This window comes from Salmo salar, chromosome ssa07, assembly GCF_905237065.1.
Source record: "Salmo salar chromosome ssa07, Ssal_v3.1, whole genome shotgun sequence".
NCBI lineage: Eukaryota > Metazoa > Chordata > Actinopteri > Salmoniformes > Salmonidae > Salmo > Salmo salar.
The window spans coordinates 3,406,498-3,419,056 of record NC_059448.1 but is presented as its reverse complement, the minus strand read 5'-3'; the positions used below and the strand labels follow the sequence as shown (position 1 = coordinate 3,419,056).

At 49.7% G+C, this 12,559-nt stretch overlaps 1 protein-coding gene across 1 annotated transcript in view; it reads right to left on the bottom strand.

Annotated features, from left to right (window-relative positions):
- The window catches only part of lratb.1 (lecithin retinol acyltransferase b, tandem duplicate 1), a 74,548-nt gene that overhangs the window by 20,707 nt on the left and 41,282 nt on the right, over positions 1-12,559 (bottom strand). Inside the window, exons 12-13 of the mRNA XM_045721433.1 lie at positions 5,157-5,259; positions 278-377 (exon numbers count right to left, since the gene is read on the bottom strand). Coding sequence (XP_045577389.1) covers positions 278-377; positions 5,157-5,259 — 203 coding nt within the window. The remainder of the gene's footprint in view (positions 1-277; positions 378-5,156; positions 5,260-12,559) is intronic.

Genomic DNA, 12,559 nt, shown 5'->3' with positions numbered 1-12,559 from the left:
TACAGTGTGTGTGTATACAGTGTTTACAGTGTGTGTGTACAGTGTGTGTGTGTGTGTGTGTGTGTGTGTATACTGTATGTGTACAGTGTGTGTGAGTGTGTACAGTGTGTGTGTGTGTATACAGTGTTTACAGTGTGTGTGTACAGTGTTTACAGTGTGTGTGTGTGTGTGTGTACAGTGTGTGTGTGTGTACAGTGTTTACAGTGTGTAGTGTGTGTGTGTGTGTGTGTGTGTGTGTGTGTGTGTGTGTGTGTGTGTGTACAGTGTGTGTTCCTACCCATGCCCGTTCCTGCAGGTGCTATCTCCCGGGCGAAGAACTCCAGAGCTTTCTTCTGTTTATGACGCACAGCCATCCACACTACCACCTCTCTAGGGGTCTGGAGAGAGGAGAGGGAGAGGGAGAGGGAGAGGGAGAGAGAGAGAGAGAGAGAGTTTAGAAATGCTGTATGAATCCATTGCCAGCAGAGCCCTTGGTGGGTAAACAGGCATGAAACAGGTTGACCTCTGACCCAGACAGTCATACACCCTGTTGGGGTGGGTCCCAAATGACACCCTATTACATGGGGTAGCAGTACCAAGTCGATGTGCAGGGGTACGAGGTAATTGAGATAGATATGTCCATATAAGTAAAGAAAAAATGACTAGGCAACAGGATAGATAATGAATAGTAGCAGCAGGGTATGTGATCAAATCCCCAAAAATGTATAAATCCCTTCTTACATCAGCTGATATCTCAAAGTGCTGTACAGAAACCCAGCCTAAAACCCCCAAACAGCAAGCAATGCAGATGTAGAAGCACGGTGGCTAGGAAAAACTCCCTAGAAAAGGCCAGAACCTGGGAAGAAACCTAGAGAGGAACCAGGCTATGAGGGGTGGCCAGTCCTCTTCTGGCTGTGCCGAGTCAAAAGAGTTAATGGAAAAAGGGTGAATGCAGATTGTTAAATATACTGCTAAAAAAAATAAAGGGAACACTTAAACAACACATCCTAGATCTGAATGAAAGAAATAATCTTATTAAATACTTTTTTCTTTACATAGTTGAATGTGCTGACAACAAAATCACACAAAAATAATCAATGGAAATCCAATTTATCAACCCATGGAGGTCTGGATTTGGAGTCACAATCAAAATTAAAGTGGAAAACCACACTACAGGCTGATCCAACTTTGATGTAATGTCCTTAAAACAAGTCAAAATGAGGCTCAGTAGTGTGTGTGGCCTCCACGTGCCTGTATGACCTCCCTACAACGCCTGGACATGCTCCTGATGAGGAGGCGGATGGTCTCCTGAGGGATCTCCTCCCAGACCTGGACTAAAGCATCCGCCAACTCCTGGACAGTCTGTGGTGCAACGTGGCGTTGGTGGATGGAGCGAGACATGATGTCCCAGATGTGCTCAATTGGATTCAGGTCTGGGGAACGGGCGGGCCAGTCCTGCTGACACACTCCAGCCACATGAGGTCTAGCATTGTCTTGCATTAGGAGGAACCCAGGGCCAACGCACCACCATAAGGTCTCACAAGGGGTCTGAGGATCTCATCTCGGTACCTAATGGCAGTCAGGCTACCTCTGGCGAGCACATGGAGGGCTGTGCGACCCCCCCAAAGAAATGCCACCCCACACCATGACTGACCCACCGCCAAACCGGTCATGCTGGAGAATGTTGCAGGCAGCAGAACGTTCTCCTCGGCGTCTCCAGACTCTGTCACGTCTGTCACGTGCTCAGTGTGAACCTGCTTTCATCTGTGAAGAGCACAGGGGGCCAGTGGCGAATTTGCCAATCTTGGTGTTCTCTGGCAAATGCCAAACGTCCTGCACGGTGTTGGGCTGTAAGCACAACCCCCACCTGTGGACGTCGGGCCCTCATATCCTGCCTGTTTGGCCCTGTCCGGGGGTGTCATCGGATGGGGCCACAGTGTCTTCTGATCCCTCCTGTCTCAGCCTCCAGTATTTATGCTGCAGTAGTTTATGTGTCGGGGGGCTAGGGTCAGTCTGTTACATCTGGAGTATTTCTCTTGTCTTATCCGGTGTCCTGTGTGAATTTAAATATGCTCTCTCTAATTCTCTCTTTCTCTCTTTCTGTCTTTCTCTCGGAGGACCTGAGCCCTAGGACCATGCCTCAGGACTACCTGGTATGATGACTCCTTGCTGTCCCCAGTCCACCTGGCTGTGCTGCTGCTCCAGTTTCAACTGTTCTGCCTGCGGCTATGGAACCCTGACCTGTTCACCGAACGTGCTTGTTGCACCCTCGACAACTACTATGATTATTATTATTATTTGACCATGCTGGTCATTTATGAACATTTTAACATCTTGACCATGTTCTGTTATAATATCCACCCTGCACAGCCAGAAGAGGACTGGCCACCCCTCATAGCCTGGTTCCTCTCTAGGTTTCTGGCCTTTCTAGGGAGTTTTTCCTAGGGAGTTTTTCCTAGCCACCGTGCTTCTTTCACATGCTTTGCTTGCTGTTTGGGGTTTTAGGCTGGGTTTCTGTACAGCACTTTGAGATATCAGCTGATGTACGAAGGGCTATATAAATAAATTTGATTTGATTCATACCACCCTCATGGAGTCTGTTTCTGACCGTTTGAGCAGACACATGCACATTTGTGGCCTGCTGGAGGTCATTTTGCAGGGCTCTGGCAGTGCTTCTCCTGCTCCTCCTTGCACAAAGGCGGAGGTAGCGGTCCTGCTGCTGGGTTGTTGCCCTCCTACGGCCTCCTCCACGTCTCCTGATGTACTGGCCTGTCTCCTGGTAGCGCCTCCATGCTCTGGACACTACGCTGACAGACACAGCAAACCTTCTTGTCACAGCTCGCATTGATGTGCCATCCTGGATGAGCTGCACTACCTGAGCCACTTGTGTGGGTTGTAGACTCCGTCTCATGCTACCACTAGAGTGAAAGCACCGCCAGCATTCAAAAGTGACCAAAACATCAGCCAGGAAGCATAGGAACTGAGAAGTGGTCTGTGGTCCCCACCTGCAGAACCACTCCTTTATTGGGGGTGTCTTGCTAATTGCCTATAATTTCCCCTTGTTGTCTATTCCATTTGCACAACAGCATGTGGAATTTATTGTCAATCAGTGTTGCTTCCTAAGTGGACAGTTTGATTTCACAGAAGTGTGATTGACTTGGAGTTACATTGTGTTGTTTAAGTGTTCCCTTTATTTTTTTGAGCAGTGTAGTTAACCAATCGCTACCCGGACTGACTCTTTAGCTGTCTTACGGGTTTCTCAAGTCTGATGACCGTTGTCCAGACAGAGAATATTCTCTCCACGAACGCTTGGGACGCCGGGGCAGAAACCAGACGCCGGGGCAGAAACCAGACCCAGTGCCACAGCCCTCAGGTTTGGATAAACAGCCGCCATCCTTACCTGTCAGACCTGGAGAGGTGACTCTGTAAACATTCTCTCCTTGAAACCCTCTTCCAGGTATTTTCTACAGCTCACACAGGGCATTTAATGCCCTGCCAGGATGACCCTCCAGCTGGACAGTGACCTCAGGCACAATCTTCAATGTGAGGAATCTGTATTTCTGAAGGACTACGGTCGAGATGCTTGCTGGATTCATCGTGCTGACATATTCCTGGGGGGGGGGGTCCTGCTGCTCCACGGCTGTTCTCTCCGAGTTGTACAAAAAGAGACTCTGCTTCCCTCATCAGCGGCTCCATCTCTGTTGGAGCGAAGTGGAAGAGACACACTTGTGTCCATCAGGCAAGTTGCTGCAGGGGTTTCTGGATCGGATGAAAGTCTGGCTTCCAGAGGATTCAGTATGCATGAGAAGCTCTCACACAGTGACTTCAGGACGACCTGTGCCAAACGGTTTTGCAACAGTAGTTGACTGAAAGTGTGCCTCCAAGGTAGAGAAAGCACGGCAACACATCAGACAGCAAACCGGCTGACAGTTTGAAGTTGGTCGGTGTGGAATGAGAACGGCTACAGCAACTTAACAAGCTGTTCTAGCTTGACCCAGTCACGGTCCGTGTTCACCCTCAGATTCGTTCCCTGTTGGCTAGTGATGGCTAGTGATAGCTGGCGATAGCTGGTGGATAGCTAGTGGATAGCTGGTGGATAGCTGGTGGATAGCTGGTGGATAGCTGGTGGATAGCTGGTGGATAGCTGGTGGATAGCTGGTGGATAGCTGGTGGATAGCTGGTGGATAGCTGGTGGATAGCTGGTGGATAGCTGGTGATAGCTGGTGGATAGCTGGTGGATAGCTGGTGGATAGCTAGTGGATAGCTGGTGGATAGCTAGTGGATAGCTGGTGGATAGCTGGTGATAGCTGGTGATAGCTGGTGATAGCTAGTGATAGCTAGTGATAGCTAGTGATAGCGGCGGCATCTACTGGTAGCATTTACCCGGCAGATTCAGAAGCTCGAAAATCCCCATTAGAAAAAAATAGCTTGAAAACCGCATTCGTTTTTTTGCTCAAAGATAATAAGAAAAAAAAATAAACAGTACAAAAAAAATAAAAAATGCATGAAATGAAATGTGTGAAATGTATGCATTCACTACTGTAAGTCGCTCTGGATAACAGCGTCTACTAAATGACAAACAAAATTAAAAAATATTGTATTTTCTTTTAATTTTTCAGTCAAATATAAACATTTCAGCATAGTTTTATTTTTTTCAAATGGTTTTTAATTTTGTAAGTGTGGACCATGATAATTCCTTAGTGATTTGGACACCGAGGAACTTGAAGCTCTCAACCCGCTCCACTACAGACCCAGCCTGTTCAGTCCTCCTTTTCCTGTAGTCCACGATCAGCTCCTTTGTCTTGCTCACATTGAGGGACAGACCACGCTGTCGTGGGTGAACAGGAAGTACAGGAGGGGACTAAGCAAGCAGCCCGTGTTACATTTACATTTTAGTCATTTAGCAGACGCTCTTATCCAGAGCGACTTACAGTAGTGAATGCATACATTTCATTCATTTATTTTTATTTTTTTTGTACTGGCCCCCCGTGGGAATCGAACCCACAACCCTGGCGTTGCAAACACCATGCTCTACCAACTGAGCTACAGGGAAGCTGTCATCCTTGAGGGTGAGTGTAGCGGATGTGTTGCTGCCTATTCTCACCACCTGGGGGTGGCCCGTTAGTAGCACACAAACCTATTCAACACACACACACACACACAGTGTCGTAGCGTACCGTGTTATTGCTGTGTGGTCCGTAGGTATCTTCTGCCCCCAATACCTGAATGTTGACTGAGGTGAAGTCCTCCAGACCCAGCTGCTTGAACATCCGACGTGTCCTGATAACACACACACACACACACACACACACACACACACAGGTCCTAAAACAACTGCTTCTTTCAGTGGTGGCCCATCCGTTAGGGCGTTACCCTACCTGCCCCCTACCTGTACCCAACCTGTCCACTACCTGCCCCCTACCTGTCCCCTACCTGCCCCCTACCTGCCCCCTACCTGTACCCTACCTGTCCCCTACCTCCACCCTACCTGTCCCCTACCTGTCCCCTACCTGTCCCCTACTTGTACCCTACCTGCCCCCTACCTGTCCCCTACCTGTCCCCTACCTCCACCCTACCTGTACCCTACCTGTACCCTACCTGTACCCTACCTGTACCCTACCTGTACCCTACCTGTACCCTACCTGTACCCTACCTGCCCCCTACCTGTCCCCTACCTCCACCCTACCTGTACCTAACTTGTACCCTACCTGTACCCTACCTGCCCCCCCTACGTGACCCCTACCTGTACCCTACCTGCCCACTACCTGTCCCCTACCTCCACCCTACCTGTAATCAACCTGTACCCAACCTGTCCCCTACCTGTACCCTACCTGCCCCCTACCTATCCCCTACCTGTACACTACCTGCCCCCTACCTGTCCCCTACCCCTACCCTACCTGTACCCAACCTGCACCCTACCTGTCCCCTACCTGCCCCCTACCTGTCCCCTACCTGTCCCCTACCTGCCCCCTACCTCCACCCTACCTGCCCCCTACCTGTCCCCTACCTGCCCCCTACCTCCACCCTACCTGTACCCTACCTGCCCCCTACCTGTCCCCTACCTGTCCCCTACCTGCCCCCTACCTCCACCCTACCTGCCCCCTACCTGCCCCCTACCTCCACCCTACCTGCCCCCTACCTCCACCCTACCTCCACCCTACCTGCCCCCTACCTCCACCCTACCTGCCCCCTACCTGTCCCCTACCTCCACCCTACCTGTACCCTACCTTTCTTCTACCTGCCCCCTACCTCCACCCTACCTACCCCTACCTTCCCCCAACCTGTCCCCCTACCTGTACCCTACCTGCCCCCTACCTATCCCCCTACCTGTACACTACCTGCCCCCTACCCCCACCCTACCCCCACCCTACCTGTACCCAACCTGCACCCTACCTGTCCCCTACCTTCCCCTACCTGCCCCCTACCTGTCCCCTACCTCCACCCTACCTGCCCCCTACCTGTCCCCTACCTGCCCCCTACCTCCACCCTACCTCCCACGCCCCCTACCTGTCCCCCTACCTGTCCCCTACCTGCCCCCTACCTCCACCCTACCTGCCCCCTACCTCCACCCTACCTGCCCCCTACCTCCACCCTACCTCCACCCTACCTGCCCCCTACCTCCACCCTACCTGTACCCTACCTGCCCCCTACCTGTCCCCTACCTGTCCCCTACCTGTCCCCTACCTGTACCCTACCTTTCTTCTACCTGCCCCCTACCTCCACCCTACCTTTCTTCTACCTGCCCCCTACCTCCACCCTACCTGTACCCTACCTACCCCTACCTCCACCCTACCTCCCCCCTACCTGCCCCCAACCTCCCCCCTACCTGTACCCTACCTGCCCTAAGCTCTCTCCTGGCCCCTTACACCAAGTCTGAATTTGTCCTGCTAGGTGACCTAAACTAGGACATGATTAAACCACCTGACCAAGTCCTAAAGCAATGGGACTCCCTAAATCTTTCTCAGATTATTACCAATCCCACAAGGTGTGACTCCAAACCCCCCCAGAAAAGGCTACTCTCCTCGATGTTATCCTCACAAATAATCCTGAGAGGTATCAGTCTGGTGTTTTCTGTAATGACCTTAGTGATCACTGGTTTACAGCCTGTATTCGTGATGGCTGCTCAGTGAAACGACCAGTCCTGATTTGTCATAGAGGCTCGCTAAAACACTTTAACGAGCAAGCCTTCCTTCATGAACTGGCCTCTGTAAATTGGTATAGAATCAGCCTGATCCCCCCTCTGTCGAAGACACTTGGATCTTCTTTTTTGATATTTTTCAGTGGTATTGTTAACAAACAACATAAACAAAATGAGTATTAAGAACAGGTTTAGCCCGTGGTTCAACTGTAAGTTGGCAGAGTTACTCCACCTCAAGAATTTCATTTGGCCAAAGGCTCGGCACATGAGAAATAAGTGCACTCAGGCTATCCGGAAGGCCAAAGTTAGAGAACTGCTCCTTTAAGAGTCTCTCTCTCTCTCTCTCTCTCTCTCTCTCTCTCTCTCTCTCTCTCTCTCTCTCTCTCTCTCTCTCTCTCTCTCTCTCTCTCTCTCTCTCTCTCTCTCTCTCTCTCTCTCTCTCTCTCTCTCTCTCTCTCTCTCTCTCTCTCTCTCTCTCTCTCTCTCTCTCTCTCTCTCTCTCTCTCTCTCTCTCTCTCTCTCTCTCTCTCTCTCTCTCTCTCTCTCTCTCTCTCTCTCTCTCTCTCTCTCTCTCTCTCTCTCTCTCTCTCTCTCTCTCTCTCTTCTCTCTCTCTCTCTCTCTCTCTCTCTCTCTCTCTCTCTCTCTCTTCTCTCTCTCTCTCTCTCTCTCTCTCTCTCTCTCTCTCTCTCTCTCTCTCTCTCTCTCTCTCTCTCTCTCTCTCTCTCTCATATTATTAAAGACCTGGAACCTAACCCATCCTGTCTGGGTAGGTTCCCATTGCTTGGAAAAGCAGCCACGGTCCGTCTTTTATTTAAAAAAAAGGTGGAGATTAAGCTGATCCTAACTGTTATAAGACAATTTCTATTTTGCCCTGTTTATCAAATCAAAATGTTATTTGTCACATGCGCCGAATACAACAGCTGTAGACCTAATGCTTACAAGCCCTTAAAACAACAATGCAGTATTAAGAAAATACCGAAAAAAAAAAAAAACATAAGACAAGAATAACAAATTATTAAAGAGCAGCAGTAAATAACAATAGCGTGGCTATAGACGGGGTACCGGTACAGAGTCAATGTGGAGGCTATATACAGGGTGTTACGGTACTGAGTCAATGTGGAGGCTATATACAGGGGAGTACCGGTACAGAGTCAATGTGGAGGCTATATACAGGGGGGTACCGGTACAGAGTCAATGTGGAGGCTATATACAGGGGGTACCGGTACAGAGTCAATGTGGAGACTAGATACAGGGGGTACCGGTACAGAGTCAATGTGGAGGCTAGATACAGGGGGGTACCGGTACAGAGTCAATGTGGAGGCTATATACAGGGGGGTACCGGTACAGAGTCAATGTGGAGGCTATATACAGGGGGTACCGGTACATAGTCAATGTGGAGGCTATATACAGGGGGTACCGGTACAGAGTCAATGTGGAGGCTATATACAGGGGGTACCGGTACAGAGTCAATGTGGAGACTATATACAGGGGGTACCGGTACAGAGTCAATGTGGAGGCTATATACAGGGGGTACCGGTACAGAGTCAATGTGGAGGCTATATGCAGGGGGTACCGGTACAGAGTCAATGTGGAGGCTATATACAGGGGGTACCGGTACAGAGTCAATGTGGAGGCTATATACAGGGGGTACCGGTACAGAGTCAATGTGGAGGCTATATACAGGGGGGTACCGGTACAGAGTCAATGTGGAGGCTATATACAGGGGGTACCGGTACAGAGTCAATGTGGAGGCTATATACAGGGTATTACGGTACAGAGTCAATGTGGAGGCTATATACAGGGAGGTACCGGTACAGAGTCAATGTGGAGGCTATATACAGGGGGGTACCGGTACAGAGTCAATGTGGAGGCTATATACAGGGGGTACCGGTACAGAGTCAATGTGGAGGCTATATACAGGGTATTACGGTACAGAGTCAATGTGGAGGCTATATACAGGGAGGTACCGGTACAGAGTCAATGTGGAGGCTATATACAGGGGGTACCGGTACAGAGTCAATGTGGAGGCTATATACAGGGGGGTACCGATACAGAGTCAATGTGGAGGCTATATACAGGGGCTACCGGTACAGAGTCAATGTGGAGGCTATATACAGGGGGGTACCGGTACAGAGTCAATGTGGAGGCTATATACAGGGGGTACCGGTACAGAGTCAATGTGGAGGCTATATACAGGGGGTACCGGTACAGAGTCAATGTGGAGGCTATATACAGGGTGTTACGGTACTGAGTCAATGTGGAGGCTATATACAGGGGGTACCGGTACAGAGTCAATGTGGAGCCTATATACAGGGGGGTACCGGTACAGAGTCAATGTGGAGGCTATATACAGGGGGTACCGGTACAGAGTCAATGTGGAGGCTATATACAGGGGGGTACCGGTACAGAGTCAATGTGGAGGCTATATACAGGGTATTACGGTACAGAGTCAATGTGGAGGATATATACAGGGGGTATCGGTACAGAGTCAATGTGGAGGCTATATACAGGGGGTACCGGTACAGAGTCAATGTGGAGGCTATATACAGGGTATTACGGTACAGAGTCAATGTGGAGGATATATACAGGGGGTATCGGTATAGAGTCAATGTGGAGGCTATATACAGGGGGTACCGGTACAGAGTCAATGTGGAGGCTATATACAGGGGGTACCAGTACAGAGTCAATGTGGAGACTATATACAGGGTATTACGGTACAGAGTCAATGTGGAGGCTATATACAGGGTGTTAACGGTACAGAGTCAATGTGCGGGGGCACCGGTGTCGAGGTAACTGAGGTAATATGTACATGTAGGTAGAGTTATTAAAGTGACTATGTATAGATAATAACAGAGGGTAGCAGCAGCTTAGAAGGGGGGGGGGGCAATGCAAATAGTCTGGGTAGCCATTTGATTAGCTGTTCAGGAGTCTTATGGCTTGGGGGTAGAAGCTGCTTAGAAGCCTCTTGGACCTAAACTTGGCTCTCCAGTACCGCTTGCCATGCTGTAGCAGAGAGAACATTCCAGTGTGGCTCGAGTCTTTGACCATTTTTAAGGCCTTCCTCTGACACCGCCTGGTATAGAGGTCCTGGATGGCAGGAAGCTTGGCACCGGTGATGTACTGGGTCGTACGCACTACCCTCTGTAGTGCCTTGCGGTCGAAGCCTGAGCAGTTGCCATAACAGGCAGTGATGCAACCCGTCAAGATGCTCTCGATGGTGCAGCTGTAGAACCGTTAGAGGATCTGAGGACCCATGCCAAATCTTTTCATTGTCGTGCCCTCTTCACCAATGTCTTGGTGTGCTTGGACCATGTTAGTTTGTGGTGATGTGTACACTAAGGAACTTAACTTGTCTCATCGTTGTCGGTGATCAGGCCTACTACTTGTGTCATCGGCAAACTTAATGATGGTGTTGGAGTTGTGCCTGGCCGTGTAGTCATGAGTGAACAGGTAGAACAGGAGGGGACTGAGCACGCACCCCTGAGGAGCCCCCGTGTTGAGGATCAGCGAGGCGGATGTGTTGTTACCTACCCTCACCACCTGGGGGCGGCCCGTCAGGAAGTCCAGGATCCAGTTGCAGAGGGAGGTGTTTAGTCCCAGGGTCCTTAGCTTAGTGATGAGCTTTGAAGGCACTATGGTGTTGAACGCTGAGCTGTAGTCAATGAACAGCATTCTCACATAGGTGTTCCTTTTGTCCAGGTGTGAAAGGGCAGTGTGTAGTGGATTAGAGACTGCATCATCTGTGGATCTGTTGGTGCGGTATGCACATTGGACTGGGTCTTGGGTTTCTGGAATAATGGTGTTGATGTGAGCCATGACCAGCCTTTCAAAGCATTTTATGGCTACAGACCTGAGTGCTACGGGTCGGTAGTCATTTAGACAGGTTACCTTAGTGTTCTTGGGCACAGGGACTATGGTGGTCTGTTTAAAACATGTTGGTATTACAGACTCAGACAGGGAGAGGTTGAACATGTCAGTGAAGACACTTGCCAGTTGGTCAGTGCATGCTTGCAGTACATGTCCTGGTAATCCGTCTGGCCCTGCGGCCTTGTGAATGTTGACCTGTTTAAAGGTCTTACTCACATCGGCTGCAGAGAGCGTGATCACACAGTCGTCCGGAACAGCTGATGCTCTCATGCATGTTTCAGTGTTACTTGCCTCAAAGCCAGCATAGAAGTTATTTAGTTTGTCTGGTAGACTTGTGTCACTGGGCAGCTCTCGGCTGTGCTTCCCTTTGTAGTCTGTAATAGTTTGCAAGCCCTGCCACATCCGACGAGCGTCTGAGCCGGTGTAGTACGATTCGAAAGCCAGTCAGTTTCCAAAAGTGTTGGGAAAAACGAATCAATAATCTACTGACTGGCTTTCTTGATGTCTATAGTATTTTCTCTGGGATGCAATCTGGTTTCTGCTCAGGTTAATGGACGCGTCAATGCATCCTTAAAAGAGGTCCTAAATGATGTCACCATTACCCTTGATTCTAAGCAAACGTTGTGCTGCTATTTTTATTGCCTTGGCCAAAGCTTTCGATACGGTAGACCATTCCATTCTTGTGGGCCGGCCAAGGAGTATTGGTATCTCTGAGGGCTCTTTGGCCTGGTTTGCTAACTACCTCTCTCAAAGAGTGCAGTGTATAAAGTCAGAACATCTGCTGTCTCAGCCACTGCCCGTCACCAAGGGAGTACCCCAAGGCTCGATCCTAGGCCCCACGCTCTTCTCAATTTACATCAACAACATAGCTCAGGCAGTCGGAAGCTCTCTCATCCATTTATATGCAGATGATAGTGTTATACTCAGCTGGCTCCTCCCTGGATTTTGTGTTATATGTACTACAACAAAGCTTTCTTAGTGTCCAACAAGCTTTCTCTGCCCTTAACCTTGTTCTGAACACCTCCAAAACAAAGGTCATGTGGTTTGATTTGCCACCAATGCTCCTTATAGGACACATCACTGCACTCTATACTCCTCTGTAAACTGGTCATCTCTGTATACCCGTCGCAAACCCTCTTAGAGGCCTCTCATACCCACTGCAGCCCGCATCCTCCACATACAACACCCGTTCTGCCAGTCACATTCTGTTAAAGGTCCCCAAATCACACACATCCCTGGTGTCGCTCCTCTTTTCAGTTCGCTGCAGCCTGTGACTGGAACGAGCTGCAACAAAACACTCAAACTGGACAGTTTTATCTCCATCTCTTCATTCACAAAGACTCAAATCATGGACACTCTTACTGACAGTTGTGGCTGCTTCGTGTGATGTATTGTTGTCTCTACCTTCTTGCCCTTTGAGCTGTTGTCTGTGCCCAATAATGTTTGTACCATGTTTTGTGCTGCTACCATGCTGTGTTGTCGTAGGTCTCTCTTTATGTAGTGTTGTGGTGTCTCTCTTGTTGTGATGTGTGTTTTGTCCTATATTTTTATTTTGAATCCCAGCCCCCGTCCCC